Source organism: Diabrotica undecimpunctata, chromosome 6 (assembly GCF_040954645.1).
Source record: "Diabrotica undecimpunctata isolate CICGRU chromosome 6, icDiaUnde3, whole genome shotgun sequence".
In the NCBI taxonomy this organism is placed as follows: Eukaryota; Metazoa; Arthropoda; class Insecta; order Coleoptera; family Chrysomelidae; genus Diabrotica; species Diabrotica undecimpunctata.
This window is the reverse complement of record NC_092808.1, coordinates 124,550,953-124,576,802: the sequence shown is the minus strand read 5'-3', so window position 1 is coordinate 124,576,802 and position 25,850 is coordinate 124,550,953. Positions and strand designations below refer to the sequence as shown.

The 25,850-nt window shown below is 35.3% G+C and overlaps 1 protein-coding gene across 2 annotated transcripts in view; it reads right to left on the bottom strand.

Moving 5' to 3' along the window:
* Positions 1-6,573: 6,573 nt before the first annotated feature.
* LOC140443824 (integrin beta-nu-like) overlaps positions 6,574-25,850 on the bottom strand; it is a 44,007-nt gene continuing 24,730 nt past the window's right edge. For both annotated transcript variants that reach the window (XM_072535293.1, XM_072535294.1), the window contains exons 7-10: positions 17,153-17,310; positions 12,442-12,537; positions 8,667-9,100; positions 6,574-7,281 (exon numbers count right to left, since the gene is read on the bottom strand). In XM_072535293.1, the coding sequence (XP_072391394.1) occupies positions 6,935-7,281; positions 8,667-9,100; positions 12,442-12,537; positions 17,153-17,310 (1,035 nt within the window). In that variant the 3' untranslated portion in view covers positions 6,574-6,934. The remainder of the gene's footprint in view (positions 7,282-8,666; positions 9,101-12,441; positions 12,538-17,152; positions 17,311-25,850) is intronic.

The window sequence follows — 25,850 nt, the reverse complement described above, 5'->3', positions numbered from 1 at the left end:
CTCAGATATTTTTTACATTGTCAAAGTGTGAACTTAATGAAAATATGCAACAGAAATAAGCATTTGATTGACATTAACGAATTGCAAATTTAGAGTTGAGAAACTTAGAAGGAAAAGTCGGTAAAATCAAATTCAGAATTTTACAGGACAGCAAAAACTTGATTTTATCAAACATTACGATTTCTCGAAATATATTTTGATAAAATTGATACCTTTGAGAAAATTGAGAATTTACCGGAGGTAAAGAAAATATCTTTATATTCTCTAAATAATATCTCTCTAAATATCGAATTCTTCAACTTGTTATGCAGGGTAAAGTATTTGGCAGAAGAGGACCGGGACGCCGTCGTATCTCGTGGTTGAAAAATCTCCGACAATGGTTTGGGATGACCTCAGCGGAGCTGTTTCGCAGAGCAGTCAACAAAACCATGATAGCCTTGATGATCGCCAACATCCGGACCGGATAAGGCACTGAAGAAGAAGAAGAAAGAAAATATTTGGATAACTTACATGGATACATTCACCAAATAATTGGATAACTGTGTTTGAAAGATTTTCTAATTTTTCAAAATTAAAAAACGCAGTAGCTTACCTATTTAGGTTTGTATATAATATGAAACACAGTAATGAAAAAAGAAATTTCGAACGCTCATGATTTCACCATTAAAACTATTCAGCAACAATATTTTGCAACCGATATAGCCCGCTTATTAGAAAAAGAACTCGTCTTCGACAAAAAATTGCTCCCTCTTAATCTTTTTTAGACTCCTCTGGAATTATACGTATAGGAGGGCGCTTGCAAAATGCAGATATAAACTTATATCTGCAAATAATAAATTCCCTATATTGTTGCCCGCAAATGATCATGTTGTTTCTTTGCTTATTAAAAAGGAACATTGTAGACTAGGACACAGTGGTCCTCAAAATGTGTTAGGCAATCTGCGCCTACAATACTGGCCTTTAAGTGGGGTCAAGTATGTTAAACGCATTATCAAAAAATGCGTTACATGTTATATATTCAATGCACAAACCGCATCAAAACTTATGTCTCCACTCCCATTGGATAGAGTTAGAATCTCGCGCGCTTTCTACACTGTAGGTGTAGATTTTGCAGGCCCTCTGTTTATTAGGGCTTCTAGATTAAGAAAGGCGCAAACACTTAAATGTTATTTTGCAATTTTCGTTTGCATGGCTACAAAGGCCATTCATTTAGAGTTGGTTAGTGAGTTATCTTCTAACGCTTTTTTAGCAACGTTCAAACGATTCATTTCCCGTAGAGGTAATCCCCACACTATATACAGGGTGTTTGGTAGGTCGATGGAAATTTTTCAAGGGATAATAGGGGACGCCATTTGCAAAATTTTTTTTCTAATAATGTATCGCTCAAACTGTTAACGTTTCCGAAATAAAGTTAAATTTGTCAATATTCGACAATTCGACGTTTAAAAATTATCTAGGCGTACTACCTCCCTGTTTTACGAATGGAATAAAAATGTAAACCCTCAACACTGACTCTTCGCATAAAATTTCCATCAGCTATCGTCATTTTCCGAACGCATAACAAACAAAACAATATACCTGCTATGCCAACAAATAATCTACCTGCTATGAAGTGGTTTATTTTGGTTTCTAAACATGGTTATTGTATGCGTATGAAAGGTGCGTTTTACTGTTTTGACATCCGAATTGTGTTTGGAGTTTCTTGTGAGTTTTGTGTGCATTACGATTTTGAACTTTGTTTGAGTGAACAACCAGACTGTGTATCTGCATAACGTGATTTATGGATTAGTTGTAATGGCTTCGTTTTCGAATGCAGAGTACGCAGATATTCTGTTTCTCTATGGCTGGAGTGATGGAAATGCATCTGCAGCACGTCGAGAATATCAGCGCCGTTACCCTAACCGGCGACTTCCCCATGTAAGTGTCTTTATTAACACATATCGACAAATTAGTGAAACTGGTAGTGTTAACAATCCTGTTTCCGGTATTAATCCTGGACGTTACGGTCCTGGTGTAGACGACCAAATTTTGCAAGCTGTTACGAATGATCCTACCACAAGCATCAGAAAGGTTGCTCGACAGTTAAATGTCTCGCAATGGAGGGTCTGGTCGGTAGTGCACAACGATGGACGCTACCCTTATCATTACATGCCAGTACAAGGTCTTCAAGACGTGATCCAATTAGAACGGTAAATTTTTGCCGCTTTTTGTTAGATGCAGACATTAACGATGGTAATTTTCTTAAAAGTATTTTATGGACTGATATATTATCCAGTTTTAATAGAGAAGGAATAACAAATTTTCACAACCTGCATTACTGGGCACATGATAATCCCTATCTACCGAAAGAAACATCTTTTCAGCAAAAATTTAGTGTCAACGTTTGGGTAGGAGTTATCGGACGAGAGTTAATAGAACCTTACTTTTTGCCAGGCAGGTTAAATAGTCAAGTGTACTTAGACTTTCTAGAGAATGAATTACCACCACTCGTAGAAGATTTACCCGTCGCCCTCAGACAAAGAATGGTGTACCAACATGATGGATGGCCTGCACATTGTGCACGTGCTGTTACGGCTTGGTTCAACAATCACTATCCCAATAGGTGGATCGGACGAACTGGACCGTTTTTGTGGCCTGCTAGATCGTCCGATTTAACATCATGTGACTACCACATCTGGAGCAGATTCAAAGAACTTGTTTTTCAAGTTCCAATCCGAACTAGAGCTTATTTAATGGAAAGGATTATCGAAGCAGCTGACATTATAAGGGCAGAATTGAGGTTAAACGTAACCACATCAGAAATACGACGCAGGGCAAGGGCGTGCATTAGGAATGGTGGTTCTCATTTTGAACAACAATGACTGTTTTCTGAAGTTTATGTACATACTTAATAAGGCATAATAAATGTTACAAAAAGCATAATGTATCGTTGTTATGTTTTACCTTTCTTACCCGTTTCATTAATGAAGGTTACTTTAACAATGCATTGATATTCAACGAAGGGTTTTTGCAATTTGAGCAAGTAATACGTAAGGTATTTTGTATGTCAGGGAAGTATCTCGCTTGGATAATTATTTTTAAAAATAAAATGGACGAGCAACTTTATTTTCGAATATTGACAAACTTAACTTTATTTCGAAAACCTTAACAGTTTGAGCGATACATTATTAGCAAAAAATTTTGCAAATGGCGTCCCCTATTATCCCTTAAAAAATTTCCATCGACCTACCAAACACCCTGTATAGTGACAACGCGACTAACTTTGTTGGTGCAAGTAATCAACTTAAGGAATTAAGTAATTTTTTCAAATCATTCTGAATTTGACAAAATTAGGGCTTATTTAGCTCAAACTGAAATTCAGTGGAAGTTTATTCCTCCCCGATCACCTCATTGGGGTGGACTCTGGGAGCCAGCAGTAAAAAGTACCAAGTTTCATTTAGTACGTTTAATGCGTAATTCGGTATTGACTTTCGAGGAGTTATATACCTACCGTTTTAACCCAAATAGAAGCTATTTTAAATTCTCGACCGCTTTATGCATTATCCAATGATCCTAATGATTTACAACCATTAACTCCTGGGCATTTCTTAATCGGTACTCCCATAACTACATTCCCTGAGATTGATGTTACAAATACGCCTGTTAATAGACTTTCTATCTGGAAACAAATTTCGAAAATACAGCAATTCTTTTGGAAACGTTGGTCTGTTGACTATTTAAATAACCTACAACATCGTCCAAAATGGCTCTTTCTCACCACAGATATGAAAGTAAATGATCTAGTTCTAATCACAAGTGAAAATACACCTCCGTTACGGTGGCCCCTAGCAAGAGTGATAGAATCAATTAGCAGCAAAAATAGAAAAGTTAGAATTGTCCGTGTCCGTACTGCTGATGGAGAATATATTCGCCCTATCACTAAGCTGATTCCTCTTTGTTTGAAGCCGATAACCTTCAGTAGCACTGTAGTTGTACTTAAGAAGTAAGTTTAGGATATTTCTAGCTAAAGTTATACTTCACCTAGCCGCGCGCCCTCCAGTATGGATAAATTTCTGTAAGAAATGTATCCAAGTGTTGCTACGCCACTGGTAGCAATTAACTTACAATTCTTAACTTCTACCTAGGTAAATTTTCATGGAAGTCAAAAATGTATTTAAAAGATATGTTTACCCGTAGATTAACTTTTGACCAATTCCAAAAATTTCTCTGTTAGACAAGAATTCAAAAGATCGGTTTTTACCTACCTTGCAATAGTCAGGTATTGAAAATCGAAATTTTAGGTCAGTATAATATTGTACCCGAGCTTAGCTGGTCGCTCGCATATTAGTTAGTTTCGAATTCGATATAATTCGACGCATTTTTAGTTTAAGAGTTTTTAGACTATCGCGCAATCAGTATCAAATTGTATCCCAGCTGAGCTGGTCGCTTCTAGTTTTTAGAGTTTTATCTCGCGCATTGTAGTTATCGTTACATAGCTTAGAGTTAAAAGCTGAACTTTCATTAGTTATCAAGTTCATTCATATATTAGAAAACGTCCTTAGTTGAAGTGATAGTTAGTAGTAATATTTAATCTGTATCAGTGCTTGTGTTTGTAGTGGGTCGTGGACCAGTGTATAGATAGTGATCGGGGCTATTTCAATAAAGAACTTGCGCTAAAACTTTGGCTAGATCTTAACTTAATTGTAGTAACATTCAATTATTAAATTACGTATTGTTTAAACTGCTTGTGTTCTTATTTTCCACGCCAGTGGGTGGTCCTTCGGATTGGAAGTAATTACAAGACTTAGTACGCTCTAAATGCAATATCGTCATCCTTATTTGTTAAACAAATGTCCATTTAATTTTGCCAGCAATATTGGTATATTTTGGAACAGTTTAATAAATTTCCTTAAGTAGACCATTACAATATACCTGTAGAACACCTTCAAAAGTCCTATTAAATATTATTAAACACTAAGGCTATGGCTCCACGAGCGACAGATTATCGCTAGCAGTAGCAGTAAAATTACGGCGGCAGTAAAGCAGTAAAATCATGGCTCCACGAGCGACAGTTTACAGCGCGCATAGTGGCTCCATGAGCGTTAATATGACGCAGCTACAATCAGTGGTATCTTGTCCGTTTATATAGTATCCGTGTATATAGCAGATAAAATAAATAAATAAATAAGTAAAATAAATTCAGACCGATAATACAATAATGTAGTATGGATAATCTATCATTTCAACAAAAAGTTGCTTTAATATGGGCATTGCGCCGTCGACGTAGGGTTAAAAAACAAGGGAAATGGTGGATTCACCCTGTTCTAGTGCCTAGACAGACAGAGGGAAACTTTTTTCTTTTACACAACAAATTAAAAGAATATCCTGACAAGTTTTTTGAATATTACAGGATGTCAGTGTCTTCTTTTTATTTTTTATTATGTGAAATAGAAGATGTCATACGAAAACAGGATACATCAATGCGTGATAGCCTAAGCCTAGAAGAAAAATTAGCAATTACCTTAAAGTAAGATTTTAAATTACATATTTTATAATCCTATACACGTACCTATCTACCTAAAAATAATAAAAAAAAATATTTAACTATTTAACTTTCATTGGAATAAAAAGGGGCCGCCACCACTTCTTACCTCTGCGTATTTTGTAATTCACTACTGAATTATTAAGTAGATCGACGGCTCCCGTATGTCAATTATATTCATTTATCATATTGGGTTGATGTAATGAATCTTCCTTTTCCAATATCTAAGTTGCTTTTTTATGTTACAATGAATAAAAAAATGCTGATGCAACATAAATTCTGCTTTGTTGCATTCCTTTATTTATGATTCACGCCAAGCTATCGAAAACGAAACATTAGTACTGAAGGATAATAAAATTTTACTATAAACAATTATTAAAATTTTATTTATATGATATGATTAGACAACCACTTATATAGAAATGAATCACCAGTTCGAAGAAGGAAATCCAAAAAATAGATTTTCGGGAAATCAATAAAAACTGTTTATTCTCTCTATTCAACTTTTTCTTGTTTAATAATGACATCTATTATAAAGTACAGCTTGATACGGTTAATTGGGATTGAAAAAAAACCATCCATTGATTTTTGTTATCTAGAATACCGATAAAGAAATTATTGAATTTATTTCTTTCTTAGAACTTATAATTTTTTGTTATGATTTGAGACAAAAAAATTGTATGAAAAAACTTTAAAGTAATTTATAAAAACAAAGAAACAACTTAACAAACACAGAAATAAAAAAAAACAAGAACAATAATATCCGATTAAATGGCAGTTACCGCTACAAGCGACAAATTACTGCTAGTGGAGCCACAAACGCGCTGCAAATTACTGCTAAAAAATAGGTCCGGATCTATTCGAACGCGACACGACCTTGACGACGCGTCTCGATCTCGAAACGAAGCGACAATCTACAGCGCGTGGAGCCACTCAGTATCACTGCTGTTGTTTTAATTTATCAAGCTACATTTTATTGCTACTGCTAGCGACAATCTGTCGCTCGTGGAGCCATAGCCTAAGGTTTTTTTTATTTAAAGGCGAGTGGCAAATATTTTAAATTTTTTATTGTGAGGAAAATTACAAAAATACGAAGAATATTATACAAATCAATTAAACTTAAAAATTAATAAATAGACAACAATAATTTGTCAAAAATAATAACTCATTACTATGTGAATACTAAATGAGAAAACACTAAATGTTAAAAACAAAAAAAACTGACGAGGTTATCGTAAAAGAAAATAACGAGATCTCCGGGTATTCAAAATGAAATAAATACTTCAATATGATCGAGACGTATTTAAATTATGAGATATTAATAATTTTTTTTCTTAACGGAATAAAATATTAGAACAAAAAAAAACTGACGAACTTATCGCAAAGAGAACTAACGTTTTTATTAGAATTATACTATTCATTTTTTGTTCTTAATGGATTAGTGTATTCTACCACAGGACTTTTGTAAAGCGGGTTTAATTCCGTTGTATTTTTAGATTCTTTTAAGAATTTGTTATATTCTGCACGGTCTTGTCGGATATTATTAATTTTAATTATCGCAATACCTAAGACGCCTGCTATAAGTATTATAGCTATAATTCCCAGGACAAACATCATTTTAACACTTGCTGCCATTCTACAAATCTTTATTGCTAGTATAACTGGTCTCCCTGTATCTTCTGACTTGTAGTAACAATACTCTATAATACAGTAATCGTTATCTTTACTTGCGTCAATGTGACAGGTATCCAAATTTTCAGCTAAAAGTGAAATAAAAGTTAAATGTAAAAAATTGTTATTCAAGAATGTTTAAAACAATCAGTATTGACAATATAAATACTGTCTTAATAAGTATAATATATACATGTATATATATATATATATATATATATATATATATATATATATATGTATATATATATATATATATATATATATATATATATATATATATATATATATATAACCACAAGTTTATTAGGGCTGCAGTCGGAAAGGTTGGCCGAGATGTTAGAGAAACACTCTTTTGACATTTTGTCGAGCTTTCGGAATGGTTTTATTCCTTTTTCAATACATAGTCATTGAGATTATTTAAAATAAATTTTGACACTCAACATTAATAACATAATAACTTCTTCTTCTTAGGGTGTCTGTCCGATCCGAACGTTGGCAATTATCCTGGCTATGATGACTTTGTTCGTTGCTATACGAAATAGCTGTGTTGAGGTCTTTCTATACCATGCTCTCAGGTTAGCAAGCCAATATATTCTTCTTCATCCTGGGGCCCTTTTTCCTTCAATTTTACATTGCAATTCTTCATTGCATTGAAGTAGCTCGTATCCGCCTTGATTTCTCATTATATATCTCAAGTACTGCAGCTTACGGCTCTTCACGATGATGAGCAAATCCGCAGTTGTGTTCATCCTCCGCAGTACTTCTTCATTGGTGACTTTGTCTGTCCATAATAACACAAATATAAAATATAATAAAGGACAATACATTCAAAAAATATTGGTCATGATAGTAAAACTTAGTTTATTTCATGACGTATTTTTATATATATGACATATTATATTACGGACAATAGATGGTCCACTAGAATTACACTGTGGTATCCAAGATGCGTTAAGAGACCAAGAAGACGTCCAAATTTAAAATGGGACTATGACATAAGCAAACAAGCTGGTACAACATGACAAAGAAGAGCGAATATTAAACAATCGTGGGCAGAAATGAAGAACGACTATGTAAGGGAGGCTGCACCATAATCGGTAGAATACGCTGAGAATGATGATGAAGATATACATATGCAAAATGTGAAAGTTTTCAGTAATAGCACCTGCCAATGGAGAAATAATTGAAGTGAGAGTTGAAGTGTCGAGGTACTGAAAGACTCTGGATGAGCTCTCAGCAACCGATTTGAAGAAACGAGGTCGGCTTTGCCGCCCATAATAATTATTCGGCCACAAATTTTCTCTCATATTCAAAATTAAATGAATAGGCCTTATTGGTATAATATATTAAGTTGTCTTGTGAAAAGATATTTCAAGTCATACTTAAAAAAAAGAAGATTAAAATAAAAAATATGCGATATTTCTATTGGCTTAAATAGCTAGTACAACTTTTTAAACAAAAAAATACTCACCACAACTTAATTCACCTTTATTAGATTCATCAATTATGTCCAAATTCCCAGTACTCGATGGTGATGATTTTCGCGTTAAGTTATTTTGAACTTCCTTATTATAAGCTTCACAAATAGTATTCTTGTTTGTATTTTTCTCGCAGTAGATACCAGTATATCCCTGATTGCAATTACACGTATTACATTTACATTCTCCCTGTTCATTACAAAGAGCAGCTCCATCGAGACTGCATGCTACTTTAGATTCAGAGCATGTACAGTCTTCTCCTGTAAAACCATCCTGACATATACAGATTCCATTATGACAATATCCTTTTGAGGGCCCTCCACATATTATCAATTCTGCTCCTCTTCTCTTGAATGGACACTGATATTGGCAGTATTGACCTGAATACGTTAGTTCACATTCACAACGGCCACATTTGCAGTCTCCGCTAAAAAATACATTTATAGATCTAGATATAGATTTTTAGGTTTCTATAGATCTGCTTTAAAATATAGCCTGGTTGTTCTGGTAATTAAATATGTAATTAGAAATATTTATTTTTTACTTAGAAATATACCGTTAAAGCAGGACATATACCGTATGTGCTAAAATTAATTTTGACCATTTTTGACTCACATTTTACCGTTTACCGCATGCTTGTTTCGATGGGTAAGGGACAATTGCGCCGATTTTACCTGAGTTACTTTCAGTTGAGAGCACGATTGCGCCGAAGAAACTCAGATGGTCCCTAATCACTGGGTATGATTGCGCCGCCTCTCGTGGTGATTTAATATCATAATGTCTTCCTTGGGCAACTATACTTCTTCTTAGAGTGCCGTCTCCCTACGGAGGTTGGCAATCATAATGCCTATTTTTATTTTTAAACTTGCTGCTCTAAACAAATCAATCGATCTGCATTGATACCCATTACGTAGATTCTTCAACCATGAGTTCTACATTCTGCCAACAGATCTTCTTCCTTGAATTTTTCCCTGTATGATGAGTCTCAAAATTTTATATTTTGGTCTCCTCATCACGTGGTCTAGGTATTCCAGTTTTCTGGTTTGTATACTTAGTGGTGATTAGTTCTGTTTCTTTACCAACCATTCTATCAGTTTATGATATTTATAATACTCTGCGGTATAACCAGAGTTCGAAAACCTCGATTCTTTTTAAATTGCATTTTTTTAATGTCCAAGTCTCAGCTCCATATAAAAATATTAAAAATATATAACAGCGAATGGTACGTAGTCTGATCTCCAAATTTAGATTTTTGCACGTTAGGAGTGGCTTTATTCGTATAAATGCAACTATACTGCCGTACCCTAATGTAATAATAGACAAAATAGTTTAGGTTATATAATTAAAAATAGAAATAAAATTTAAGAATTTATTCCAGAAATATACATTTACACTTAATTTAATAAGTATAAATTTTTGTTTACTATTGTTTGGGATATGGACACCTAATTAATTAGATTAAAGCTGTAAGGACCTAAATTATCGTGCTGTAAGGATTAAATGTGCTGTCGGAACAATCATGCTCATAGCTTAACGGACCCTCTATCGAGATCGGATTACAACAGGTACCATCGGCGCAATCGTCGCCTGCCCTTGAGAGGGAAAGTGTGATTAAATCTTTCACCTACATCTCTCCCGTATATAGTATATCAATTTTAAAATTTATAATGAGCTATATCTCACGAACAAAAGCTGATATCGAAAAATGCTTGAAACCGTTTCTAGAATAGTAAGGAGGAACTAAAATGACATAAAATAAAAGAGAACTCACCCCCATCAACCCTCTAAGTCCCACTCACCACAACCAAAAAAGTTTAAATTGCAAACTCTTACTTGTGATACATCATTGAAAAGGCTATAAAAAATGCTATCCAATGGTATAAATAATAATTATACAGAGTAAAGCAATAACTGTGAAACTTTAGCTTAAATGGAAAAATTAATGAGGTTTTTGTTGAACTACAAATTTGTTAAAAATGTCAATTAAGTAAATATTAAAGTGGGTTCCGTTGTTTTGTAAACAATAATACAGCCTATTTACAAATTATGCACGAACTTTGGCAAATATGGTAGTAATAGCGCGACATGCATGCGTAATTCTTTCTCGCAATTCCCCAAGTGACGCAGGTTGAGTTTTATAAATAACTGACTTGAGATAACCCCAAACGAAAACAGTCAGGTGGCGGTAAGTCTAATGACCTCGAGGGTCACTAAATAGGATCTCTTTTTCCAATCCATTTGTTCGGATAATTAGTATCCAACTAGTCCTTTACAGAAGCTGCATAGTGATGAGGTGCTCCATCTTGTTGGAAGTGCAGCCAATCTTCGTCTAGAGCTGGGTTGCCTTGATCGTCCCTTTGGTTCTCTAATTCATGCATAATTAAAGGTTCGATAGTATTTTCCAGCATATCGACATAAATGTTGCCACTTAAATTGCCTGGTATGAACAAGGGGCCAATTATAGCATCGCCTAATATTCCTGTAAAACATTCAGTTTTTCAGGATATTGAGTGTGCTCTTCTTTGAATCGATGCGGGTTTGCATTACTCCAGTACCGACAGTTTTGTTTATTTACATAAAAGCATAAAAGTATATTCATCAGTGAAAAAAATATTTTTTAACATTCTCGGTTCAACGCGAATTCTTTCAGTCATGAGTTCACAAAACTCAATTCGTCGGTCTGGATCATCATCGCCTAGTTCTTGAAGAATTTGTATTTTGTACGGGCGAAACTTATGTAATTTTAACACATTTCTAACCGACTCATGTAAATGTCCTATCATTACAGATACTTGACGTGTTGATGCAGTAGGCTCTATTGCAAAATTTCCAAGGACCTCAATTTGGGATGCTTCATTCAGTAATCTTGGGGCATCCTTTTTTTATTTTGCACTGATCCCGTTTCTCTAAACTTTTCAACTAAATCGCGGACGTACACGTGACTTACATTTTTTTGCCGGATGCTTTTCATGAAATAGTTAAGCTGTCCGTAAAGAACATTGGTTCTGGAAGGCAAATATGAAAATGATCTCCACGAGTTCAGGTATACTGTAAACCATCGTGACAACTACAGCTGAATGACAGTACCGATCATACAAATCATGAAAACTAATGACATTTAAAATTCTCAAATAAACCAAAAATTATTGAATCTGACAGATACCAAAAAACAGATGTTTTTAACTTCAACTTTGCAAAAAACGGCAAATTAGGTTTTTATGACCAAAAAAATTTTCGACGGGCACTTATTAAAAATAATAGTCCGGGAGATAGCGTTACAAATATAAAAGTCATAGTAGGCTGATATTAACACCCTGTATAATTATTAAATTATAATTATACAGGGTCATCAACAAAAATCACATTCAATTTTCCATTTAAGTCAAAGTTTCACAACTATTGCTTTTTATATATTTATAGTCTTTTTAATGATGTATCACAAGTAGGAGTTTGCAATTTAAACTTTTTTGGTTGTGGTGGAGCCTAGGGGGTTGATGGGGGTGAATTCTCTTTCATGTCATATTAGTTCCGCCTTACTATCCTAGAAACGGTTTCAAGCATTTTTCGATATCAGCTTTTGTTCGTGAGATATAGCCCATTGTAAGTTTTATAATTGACACACTGTATATATTGAATGATGGCACACATGCTAAAACTTTTCGGACGGAGTAGATATGACTTAAGTTTCTCACAATGCCTTTCTTAATTAATTTTTATAATTTAAAAATATTTTTAGATTTTCTTATTACATATATTGCTTTAACTTACTTTTCAAAACAAATTCTGGATGGGGGATCCGTCTCATATGAACGACAACTTCGAAAATCTAAATTTTCACAATTTTCTGAACAATTTGATCCAGACCTAAAATTGTAAATAAAATTATATAGATAATTATATATTAGAAATGATTATTTCGACCAAAAAATAATTTATAAATACGTTCAAATTATCGGGTAAAGTGGTCTATCTACAGCAAACAACTATTTTCAAAAATCACAGACCCAGTACCAACCTTATATAAAAGTAATGTCGTTTATGAAATACCGTGTTTAGGATGTCAAAATAGCTATATTGGTCAAACATCACAATGGCTAAAACAACGCATCACACAACATAAAAGTGATTGCCGCTTGAGAAAAAATACTTGCGCAGTGGTTGAGCACTATGAAAACACTGGTCATATGATAGACTATAACAAAGCTCACATTTTGGCACAGACTGATAACTACAAAAGTAGATTATTTCTTGAGATGTATTACATTAACAAAAATAAAAACACTTTAAATTATAAAACGGACACTGGACAGTTAAGTAACATATATTGTAACATATTGAACAAAATTTATAAATATTCAAAATAGCCAGCATTCATCTTAATAACAACTAACCTTAATAATTCATCAAAGAAATATTATTCTTCTAACTTTTCTTTTATTGTTATTTTTATTTTTACATTTAAAATAATTTTAATTTTTTATCGTATAGCTGTAACGAACGTGCTTAAGACAATTTAATCTTGACATTCAATATTTTTATTTGCGAAATCTTTTAAATTCTGTAAGTGTTTTAAAATGTATTTGTACGCCATTTTTTGTAATGTTCAAATTGTTTTAGTTTACTCCTGAAGAAGCTGTTAAATAAATGGCGAAATATTGAGTAATTAAGAAAAAAGAAAGATTTTTATTACAGACCACTTTACCCGATAATTTGAACGTATTTATAGATAATTATATAGATATAACTAGATAGATTATATTTATATATTACTACTATGTCCAAAAATTGGACAAAAAAGTAAAGGAAAGTCGCCTAATATTAGGATAGCGCCTAATATTGAATAGTTAATTATTTCAAAAACAAATGAAATAATAGGTGCCTTTTATCCACAGATGGCTAGACTATGATTTAAAACAACGTAGAATCTAAAGATCGACCATCTTAGCATACTTGCAAGTGTATTGAAACGCATATCCCTACATTGTTTGAGTTCACCTTGTTTTAGTGCTGAAAATATTTTAAATAAAGTAAGAAATTTAATTGTTTCTAATCGGTAGTGCAATGAATGTTAAACTTGACATATGTGCCGAATATTAGACATAGCATCAATAGTGGATATCCAATATAAGGAACGTTTTTGTTACAGAATGTCCTCTAAAAAAAGAAAGCAATGAAAAAAAAGCAAATATTGCCTTTTCGGCCTTACTTAATAAGGAGATGGAATATTTAAAAACAGCGAAAGCATACGACGTACCAAAAGCTACATTAGAATATTATTGTAAGGAAGAAAATCTACTGGAATGCCTCGAAAAATCAACTTTTGGTCGTAAGCCAGTTTTTCCCGAAGCATTAGAAGAAGAGTTGGTTGAATACTGCTTGGAATTTGAAAGGAGGTTTTATGGTTTAACCTCAACAGACATTCGCCGTTTAGCCTTTCAGTCGGCTTTGGCCAACAATTTGCCCCATTCATTTTCTAACTCGAAGTCTACTGCAGGGAGAAAATGACTAAGGAATTTTTTAAATCGTTGAAAACAAGACTATTTATTTTCGAACGCCACAAGGTGTATCTGCTGCTAGAATCAAAGGATTTACTAAAGAAAATCTTAAGAAATTTTATGATATTCTGGAACCAGAACTAAAACAGATAAAATTTATTCCAAGTAGAATTTATAATGTTGACGAGTCTGGGATAATAGCTGCTTAACACAAGCATACTAAAGTTATAGGCTTAAAAGGAAAAAATAAATTAGAACGTTAACAACTTCGGAAAGAGGTTCACTTGTGACAGTTGTCATATGTTTGAATGCAAATGGGCATTACATTTCCCCAATGATGATCTTTTAGAGAAAAAATTTTGAAGCAAAATTGATGGATGGAGCCCCTCCTGGAGCAATTGGAAAATGTCATTCTTCTAGATGGATTCAATCCTACTTATTTATGCAGTGGATGGATCATTTTATTTCCTATACTAAGCCATCCGCCCAAGATCCTGTCATTTTAATTTTAGACGGTCACTACTCGTACACAAGGAACTTGGATGTCATTAATAAGGCTCGAGAAAATAATATCATTGTAATATGCCTACATCCACACTCAACTCATTAGATAAAACCTTTAGATGTAGCCTTTATGGGACCTACAAAGACATTTTATTGCCAACAAATCGAAAACTCGTTAAGAAATAATCTTGATAGAATAATTTCCTTGTACCAGATTGGTGGTATGTTTGAAAAAGCTTATTAAGGACAGCATCAATGGAAATCTCGTTGCATGGTTTCCGAAAATGTGTCATTATGCCATTTGATAGAAATTTGTTTCGTGAGCAAGATTTTGAAATCCATGAAAAGTTATCTCCAAATACTATTGAGAAACCCAAGCACATTATCATTCTACAGGACGTTTCTGTTCAACCTGGTTGAATAACTACCAGAATTGATAAAATAAGCAATTTTGTGAAACCAACTGACTTAAAATCTTTCCCTGTTTTACCTGGTCCATCAGGAATTAAACGAAAGAATTCTGGTGCAGCCTTAATTAGTGGATCGCCTTATAAAAAAGCTCTTGAAGAAGCACTGTCGCCTAAAACTGCAAGCGGTGTTAAGAAAGTGGTAAACTTTAACTCTAATACATGCAGAAAGTTAAAGAAAGTGAAAGAAATCATAAACGCTGATACTCATTTACGCAAAGAACCCAAGCAAAAAATTAAATCCAAAAATAAAAGGAAAATAGAAATCCTTTCTTCAGATTCATCAGAGTCTGAGCAAGAAATACCGTTTGTTGATTCTGAAGATAACAAGGATCAAGAAGAAGAGGATGTGGAATGCATCTACTGCCTTGAATTTTTTCTTTCCGACAAAGCTGGTCAACAATGGATACGCTGCTGTAAATACTAGAGATGGTGTCATCAAGCTTGCGGTGGAGCTGAAGGCAACATTAATTTCATTTGCGAATTTTGTATGGATGGATAGTCACTATTAACTTGTAATAATTATTTTTGTACCTTTCAGAATAATAAATATCATTTACTGAAATAAAATTGATATTTTGTAATCACCAAAATAACAAATATATTTTTTACATTGTATATGTATAGAAAATAAGCTTTTCCCTAATATCGGATACCCTATCCAATATTAGGCGACTATTTTGTAAACTGTCGAATTTGGTTTTTTTCTATTAACATTTTATTATCGCCTACAAGTATCTTTTAGAGTTATTTCAATACTACCATAACATAATGGATAGTTATACCAATAAATGAAATGTATCCAATGTTAAAAAAAATGTATCAAATATTAGGCCACTTTCCTTAAAACAAATTAGGTATAGATGAGTTTAAACGAGATAAGATGACTGCGAATTATTATATAGAAAAGACAATAGATGTACGCAAAATCTTCTTCTTAGTCATTAACCCGATGCAGGCATCTTGATATGATGAAGCTATTAGATGATTTTTCCAATGTTCCTCGACGTCTTTTATTTTCTGCCATTTACCATATTCTGACAATGAAGCGCCAATAATAGCAACAATAGACTTCTTCTGACTTCTATCGTTCCCTGGATGGTAAGTTTTTCAAAACCAATTCATCGAAGCACTATCATTTGTTATGATATTTGTGTTCTTAGTCTTTTTTATGTTTAGCTGCATAGACTATAGATTTTCAGTATAGACTCATTTTCTCTTAGGGCCACCCATGGTATTCTCAGCATTCGTCTCCAGTAGTACATTTTAAATAGATACATCTATAATCTTTTTATCTTTCAACATAAGGGTCCAGCATTCCGATGCACTTCTTACTAGTCTCATTTTTGTATCGATAGTTATTCCATAGCTTTTCCAAATTTTTGTTAATTTTACTATAGCGCTTTTCGCTATTGCTGACCGGCACTTTATTTCTTCATGTACAGCCCCCTTATTAGTTAATAAAGAGACCAGATAAACAAATTTATCTACAACAGCGATATTGTTTATCATGGTTAGTTGATTTTGATTGTCAGCTGTGTGAATTATCATGATTCTCGTTTTATCTTTCTTTATTTTTAGACCTATCGTAAAGCTTACTTTTTCAATCCGTTGTAGCAGGTGAATCAGTTCAACTTCGAAACTAGCAAGGAAGGTTGTATCATATGCATATCTTAAGTTGCAAATATTCTTCCGTCGATAATGATACCACCGTTTCAGTCCTCAGTCCTTTCCGTATTATTCATTCACCTATATGTTGAATAGAATTAGGCTTAGTATGAAGCCTTGCGTCACGCCCTGAGTGACCCTGAAACTAGCTCCAGAGGGCGCAAAATACCTAAATACAAAATAGCTTTTCTGGCAGATTACAATTATTTGAATCTAAATAAATATAATAATTTTTAAGTCGATATATTTGATTTGATACCGGATTTTTCTTTTACTTATAATAAAAAACCACCTAATACGGTTCTGAATTATTCTGATGATAGTTGCTGGTCTAACTAGTCTTACCATCCCTCCTCACAGTAGCAGCGTCCACATCTGTAGGTACCATGGCCACAAAATTTATTTCCTTCATCTTTATAGTTCGAACATTGACAACTACTGACATATTCCACATTAACTGTTAGTTTCTCGTTAATATTTTTTTCTTCCACGTATAAAGTATCCTATAAATAAAAAATGAATTTAAAGTGTGTTAAATCAATACTTACAATCTGAAATTACGTATTCGATCATAAATCAGAAGAAAAAAAGAAGAGGTTTAGAGAGAAAACTATTACGGAAAATCTTATATAAGAGCGGTCTGATACAAAAACCGAACATTTTGAAAAAGTTGCGATTTAGTGATCTACGTTCTCCAGAAGTAGGCTTCTTTGGTGGGGATGTACAGGTTCACACAGGGGAAGCACAGAATCAAATATGGTGAATACTGTGGATGGGGCAGCAGTTCTTAGCCCAATTCGACCATCTTGACCATGGCGGAAGTGTGAACCGGAGCGTTGTCATGTTGAATGAGTCCTTTTTTCTTCGACAAATGAGGCCGTTTTTTCTGCAACTTGTCGTCGAATCGGTCCAATAATTCGGCCTAGTAGAGCCCTGTAATCATTTTACCCTTGTCCAGGAAGTCGATGTAGATCACATATTATTAATCCCAGAAAACAAACAGTCTTCGCCTTTTTCAAAGCACGTTAGGTGGGAGAAGTCAACTGTTTCAACTGTTTCTTGGTCTTTGATGGGTGCCAGTAGATCCATGTTGTATCTACAATTATAAAACGATGCAGAAGCTCCTTTGGCTTGCGTTTAAACAATGTCAAACAATATTCTGAAGTCGTCTCACAGTTGCACTGGTTATCCGAAATAAGCAAATGCGCCACCCATCGCACCGACTGCTTTTTCATGCCCAAAAGTTTGTGCAGGATATAATTTACGCGGTGTCCAATATCAAATCTTCATAATTCATATCCGAAATTGGACAGTATAATTTTATCACCCAGTAGACAGAATGAATCTATTTGTTATTAAATACACACACGTAGTTAATTAGGTTACATACACATTTGGTCAATTATAAATAATAATTTGGACATCAGTCAAAAGTACTGACAAAGTTAAACAATTTACATAAATTAAATACACATATCACGCTAGGTACGTGAAAAATATTGACCCAAATAGAATTTATATAAAACTAATATCTCTTGACTAGAGAAGCATTCAATCAATATTCACTCAACGAACATATAGTCTTCAAGGATCAACTTCATCAGTCTCTACTCAAAGTAATCCCGGGTCTACACCCATAGTGTACGTCTCAACAATAAACTCTGCTACTATTATTTGGTGTTTCCATTACAACAGAACGAACATCTTCACTGAGCCAACGAAGGGAATTTGTTCATGGTCCTATCGAGAAACAGAATACTTCAAGGAAGTTTGAGAGAGCCTATACAGTCCACGCCAGCAACACCCTCAGTAGCAGAGAGAGACCACTAGACCCGGGAGAACGAGAGCAGTACCAAAGCCGAGAGCCATACTAGAGCCGAGAGCAGTACCAAAGCCGAGAGCCATACCAGAGCCGAGAGCAGTACCAAAGCCGAGAGCCATACTAGAGCCGAGAGCGGTACCAAAGCCGAGAGCCATACTAGAGCCGAGAGCGGTACTAGAGCCGAAAGCGGTACCAAAGCCGAGAGCCATACTAGAGCCGAGAGCGGTACCAGAGCCGAGAGCAGTACCAAAGCCGAGAGCCAGACTAGAGCCGAGAGCAGTACCAAAGCCGAGAGCCATACTAGAGCCGAGAGCAGTACCAAAGCCGAGAGCCATACTAGAGCCGAGAGCAGTACCAAAGCCGAGAGCCATACTAGAGCCGCAGAGCAGCCAAAGGACAGGACCGATTGCAGAACCCACCAGAAGCGAGGGATCCTCAACGTCTAAGAACACAAAAAACCGTAAGTTTTTGAATAATTACAAAATCTTCCAACTTTTACAATCTTACAATTTAACAAGTTTTTTTTTATTACAATTTAACAATTTAGAACAACAATCTCCACTCTATCAATCGTATAATAATGTACTTTAGAATGCATACCATTTAAATAATACAGAGAATTGATAAAACAAAAATAAACGTCATTCACAACTATAATTAACTAAACAGTAATTTTGTATGACAATTTGAAAAAAGAAACGTTCATACATATAGCTTGCTTTTAATTACAATTAAATATTTTATTTCGAAAAATTAAAATAATTACGTAGCAAATAATTTCATTTATTTTGATAACAATATATATATATATATATATATATATATATATATATATATATATATATATATATATATATATATATATATATATATATATATATATATATATATATATATATATATATGTATATATATCATTATAAGAGTGTGTGGATTACATCTTGACCTACCTCAATGCAAAGAATAGCACAGCAGGCAAGGTCAAACTCATATTTCGCTAAATTGCACATTCCGATAGAAAAGAAAGTGTTATAATACAGGTATACTTATTTAATACATAACGTACATTTAGTATTGTCTAATATATTTACCGCTGAATGTAAAAAATTTAAAATAATCATGGAGAGTCTATACGTTAAGCAAGCGGAAATAGGAACAGAAATAGTGAAACTCGTTTCAAATACAAAAAAGGATTCCCAATCTCGGAAAAATCAACAATACATCCGGGATAGACAGGAAAAATTAGAAGAATATTGGGCAAAATTTTTAAATAACCACGAAAAGCTGCTAGAAGGGGGTATAACGAAAGAAAAATATTTTGAAACAAAATACTATGATCAGGTATTTAAGACATACATTGAGGGGAAAACCCTGTTGGAAGAATATGGAAGGGTGCTGAAAAGAGGAAAAGCACCGAAAGTAAAGGAGATACAGATAAGAAAACAAAGAATCGAGGAATTATTACGGCCAGAAAATGAACAAGACTTGCAGGAGGATGAAGAATTGCAGTCAGAGTTAAGAGAATACATGGAAAAGGTGAATACACTAATGATTGAAGCAGCAGTAAATGAGGAACTGGACGCTACAGATATTGGAGAAGTAGAGAGAATAAATCATCTAAAGAGGAAAGTCAGGGAAGTTTTAAAGAAAATAAGGCCAGGAATGTAACGGCCAGAAAGCACACAGAGGAGGGACGGTGTGACATTGCCGCAGGTAAAAATCCCTGTGTATGAAGGCAGATATGAAACGTGGAGAACTTTCCACGATCTGTTTACTAAAGTAATACATGAAAACGACCAGTTATCAAACGCAGAAAAAATGCAGTACCTAAAAACTCAAGTAAGAGGGGAAGCCAACAGAATGATACAACACTTAAACATATCCGAGGCCAACTACGAAGTGGCCTGGAACATGCTAAAAGATAGGTATGAGAACCCAAGGATGATATTGTTTAAATTAATAGACAGGATGCTACTAGCGCAGGAAGTAAAGGAATCTTCTGCTAGAGCATTGAAATCACTACATGACACCTTCCACGAAAGTCTGGAAGCCATAGGAGGGTTAGGAACAGACACGGAAGCGTGGAGCCCATTGATAGCCCGAATTATCATAAGGAAATGGGACAATGAAACTAGGAGGCTGTACGAAAACCACATTGGAGACAGTAGAGAGATACCGACGTACAAATCGACACAAACATTCCTACAGCGAAGATTTCAGACACTGGAACTGCTGGAGTCAGAAAAAAGACAAGAGAAGCAAGGAGGATCTCTTAGGAAACCAAGAACACATTGCATGATATGCAACGGAGATCACGGAGTACCGAACTGCAGAGAATTTCAGGAACTCAATGTAAGAGACCGGAACAGGATGATAAAAGAAAAAGGATTGTGTACAAACTGCCTAGCACATAAAAAAGAAAAACAATGTTATTCACAATATAGGTGCAGACACTGTGGCGGAGACCACCACCATATGTTGCATTATGAAAAAGGAAACACAAGCAACAAAAGAAACTCCAATGAAACGAAACGAGAACAAACACAAGAAAGAAATGGAAGAGATTCAAACAATAGAAGAAACGGGTACCAAGCTGATAGGTACAGAGGAGGAAATAATAATCCATACAACGCCAGAGAACAAAATAACGGAAGGCGAGAAAATACACAAGATACCAATGGGCCTAGGAATAGCAACGACCAGCAAAGAGGGCAGAATTCAGTAAACTGTGCAAGCCATAAGGAAGGTGAAGCATTACTAGCGACAGCTGTGGTACGCATAAGAGATGCGAAAGGAGATTCACACATAATGAGAGCACTAATCGACCAAGGGTCACAATGCGCATTTATAACGGAACAAGCTGCGACGACGCTAGGAACAACAAGGAAGCCCATACAGGCGACCATATCCGGGATAGGCTCGTCAGGAGAAAAAACAGCCAACTGGAGTATGAAACTTTTAATCGAAACTCATTACGAAAGTGACTTCGAGATGGAAATAGAAGCACTAGTACTACCGAAGATAACAAGGAATTTACCGGAAAAGGATATAATTCTACCGGACTATAACGAGAAAAATGCAATACTGGCAGATCCAAGATATTACAAGGTAGGGAAGATAGACTTACTACTAGGAGTAAAAGAATACAGTTACATATTGACAGAAGGGATGCACAGAATAAGTAATGGACTCCTGAGTCAAAACACCAAACTAGGATGGATAGTTTCGGGAATAGCACGAGAAAGGGAGAATATAAAAGCAGAAGTAAGCTGTATGATATCAAGACAAGAAATGGACGTACAAATAAAGAACTTCTGGGAATTAGAAGAAGTAAATCAGGATACAAGTTTCTCAGTGGAAGAACAAGAATGTGAAGAACTGTATCGACAGACTGTAAAAAAGGATGAAGAAGGGAGATACGAAGTAAAAATTCCGTTTAGGGAAGACGTCGCAAAGTTAGGAGAATCTAAACAGCAAGCATTCGCCAGATTGATGCAACTAGAAAGGAAGTTTGCAAAAGACAAACAGTTAGAAGCGAATTACAGACAATTCATGGAAGATTATGAAAACCAAGGTCATATGGTAATAGCAGAAAACCAGGGAGATGGGTACTACTTACCTCATCATCCAGTGAGAAAAGAGGACAGTACTACAACGAAAATAAGAGCCGTGTTTGACGCATCAAGCAAAAGCTCATCGGCAGTAAGCCTGAATGATATTATGCACACAGGGCCGAAATTACAACAAGACTTGACAAATATACTATTACGATGGAGATCCAATAAGGTAGCATACTCAGCGGATCTGGAAAAAATGTTTAGACAAATCAGAATGGCAGAAGAAGACCAAAAATATCAAAAAATTTTGTGGAGAAAGGACACAAAGGACCACATACAAGAGTATAACTTAACGACGGTGACATACGGCACGGCCGCAGCACCCTTTTTAGCGTTAAGAACAATACAACAATTACAAGAAGACGAAGGAGCGAGGTTCCCGTTGGCATCGAAAATTGTAAAAGAAAACATGTATGTAGACGATATACTAGGAGGAGCTGAGACAGTGCAGGAAGCAGAAACAGCCCAAAAGGAATTAATACAACTGTTCAGAAAAGGAGGTTTCACTCTTAGAAAATGGTTGAGCAACGAAGAAAAAATAATGGAGAACGTACCGGAGGATATGAGGAACGTAGACTCGAAGGCATTCAAACAAGAAGAAGTACGGAAAACGTTAGGAATACACTGGTCACCTAAAGAGGATATAATCACATTCAAAATAGGGATAACGACGGCAAAGAAAATAACGAAAAGACACGTACTGTCAGAAGTAGCAAAACTATACGACCCACTGGGATGGATAGCACCTGTAGTAATTCAGGCGAAAATGTTCATACAGGAATTATGGGAGCAAAAGACCAGTTGGGATAAAGAATTAACTAGCAACCAACAAAGCAGGTGGAATACATACCAGGCGCAATTAGTAAATCTGGAGAAAATAACATTGCCCAGGTGGAACAACTTAAGCAAGATAAACAGAGTAGAACTACATGGATTTGGAGATGCGTCTATGAAAGGATATGGAGCGGTAATCTACTCAAGGGTATTAGGCCCAGAAATTAAAACGAATCTAATGATAGCAAAATCGAAAGTCGCACCATTGAAAGGGAAAACGACGTTACCGAGGCTCGAGCTGTGTGCCGCGGTACTACTAGCAAATTTAATGAAGAAAACCCTACAAGCATTGAACAGGGAAAACATTGAGGTATATGCATGGTCGGACTCAACGATAACCCTGGCTTGGATAAGGGGATCATCAAAAAGGTGGAAAATGTTCGTGCCAACAGAGTAGAGGAAATAAGACGCGTTATAGGACCGAAAAATTGGCATAAGGTAGATACAAAGGAAAATCCAGCGGACATCCTCTCACGTGGAAGTACCGCATCAGAATTATTAGAAGCAGAGCTATGGTGGAAGGGACCAACTTGGCTGACTAGTAACAAAACTTTAACTCAGGAATCAGAAGAAATACCAGAGACAAATGAGGAGGAAGTCAAAACGAAAATAACGGTGCACACGACAACGATAAAGGAGGACATATGCGAGAGATTCTCAAATTTAGAAAGAATGAGAAGAGTACTTTCATATTGTAGGAGATTTGCAGACAAATGCAGAAAAAAGAAGGACAATGGACAAAGTCAGCTTACAGTCCAAGAATTAGAGGAAACGCTATTAAAGGTGATAAAGCACACACAGCACGCCTACTTCAAACAAGAAATAAATAAGCTGGAGAAGAAACAGCAATTAGACAAGAAAAATAAATTAGCGTCATTGGTACCATTCCTGGATAGACAAGGAATTCTAAGAGTCACCGGAAGACTGAGACACACGAATCTAAAGTACGGAGAAAAACATCCGATAATTTTGCCAAAGGATAGTGCATTAACAAAGTTACTTATAACAGATAGTCACGCAAGAAATCTACATAGCGGATTACAACAAACACTACAGTACATAAAAAGGAAATACTGGATAATCAACGGCAGAAGAACCGTGAAAGATCATCTAGCAAAATGTTTAAGGTGCAGGAGGTATAAAAGCCAAGCAGCACAACAATTAATGGGAGATCTACCGAAAGACAGAGTGAACCCGAGTCATCCCTTTACTAACACAGGGATAGATTATGCCGGGCCAATAAAAATAAGTACCACGAGAGGCAGAGGACAGAGGAGCTATAAGGGCTACATCTCAGTATTTGTGTGTCTGTCAACGAAGGCAGTACACCTTGAGGTAGTAAGCGATATGTCTACGGATGCTTTCATCGCAGCGTTCAAGAGATTTACGGCACGCCGAGGACAGTGCAACAACGTATACAGCGATAACGGAACCACATTCGTAGGAACAGCAAATTTGTTGAAAAAAGAAAATCAAAAAATAGATGACGAGATAAAACAAGGATTACTGGCACTAGGTACCCAGTGGCATGTCATACCTGCATATGCACCACATTTCGGAGGATTATGGGAGAGCGCAGTGCGAATAATGAAATATCACTTGAAAAGAATCATCGGGGAAACAGTTCTAACATATGAAGAATTGAGTACGGTGCTGGCACAAATAGAAGCATGTATGAACTCGAGACCATTATGTGGGTCATCAGAAGACCCTGAAGGGAAAATAGCCCTGACACCAGCTCACTTCCTTATAGGGAGAGAAATTATATCACCAAATCGGGAAGAAGAGCTTACGACTTATTTGAAGATGCCGACGAGGTGGAGATTAGTGGAGAAAATAAAAAGAGACTTCTGGAAAATTTGGAAACAGGAATACCTGCACCAATTACAACAGAGAAATAGATGGCATAAGGCGCACCCTAACATAAAAGAAGAAGAAATAGTTATAATTAAAGAAGAGGATACACCTCCAGGCAGATGGCCATTAGCGAGGGTAACAGAAACACACCCTGGAGCGGAGGGATTAACCAGAGTAGTAACAGTGAGAAAGGCAAACGGGAAACTGACTAAAAGACCCATACATAAGCTAATACGACTGGAAGAAGAGAAACAGGAAAAGCCGAAAAAGGCACCAGCACTAAGATGGAAGAAAATACTAGTAGCTATAATGTTTTTAACGATGTTAAAACCCATAAAGGCAGAACCGTATAAAATATATAATCCGGTACCAGGATTTTTCACAGAAGACCTTGAAGAGGTCGTCATAGACCGGGGAACATTTCGAATAAAGGTGTTACTCGAAAAAGGAAGAATTCGAACAGAGCACCAACTAATAGGAAATATGATACAAGGCGTACGAGAACTGTGTCATGAGATAAAAATCGTGAATTGTAAGGATATAATAGAGAAGTTAGAGGAAGGACAAAGAAAGGCGGAGTCAGTAAGCGAGGGGTTGACAGTAGAAATAAAAGGAAGGGAAAGAAGAGGAATATTAGGAACAATAATAACCTCAGTATTTGGAGTCAATGACGAAGCCTACAGTAACATTGAAGCATTAGATAATAACCAAAAGGAGCTAATAAAGGGATCACAGCACCAGGCGAAGATAATGTTAGAAACAATAACATCAATCAATCACACAGAGAACAGGATAAACAAGCAAATGAACAAGTTTAACAAAGCACTAATCACAGGTCTACAAGAAATATCTAAAGGACTTAACGAAGTAGAAGACAAAGCACAAAAACTAGAAACCGAATATAGCACGTTAG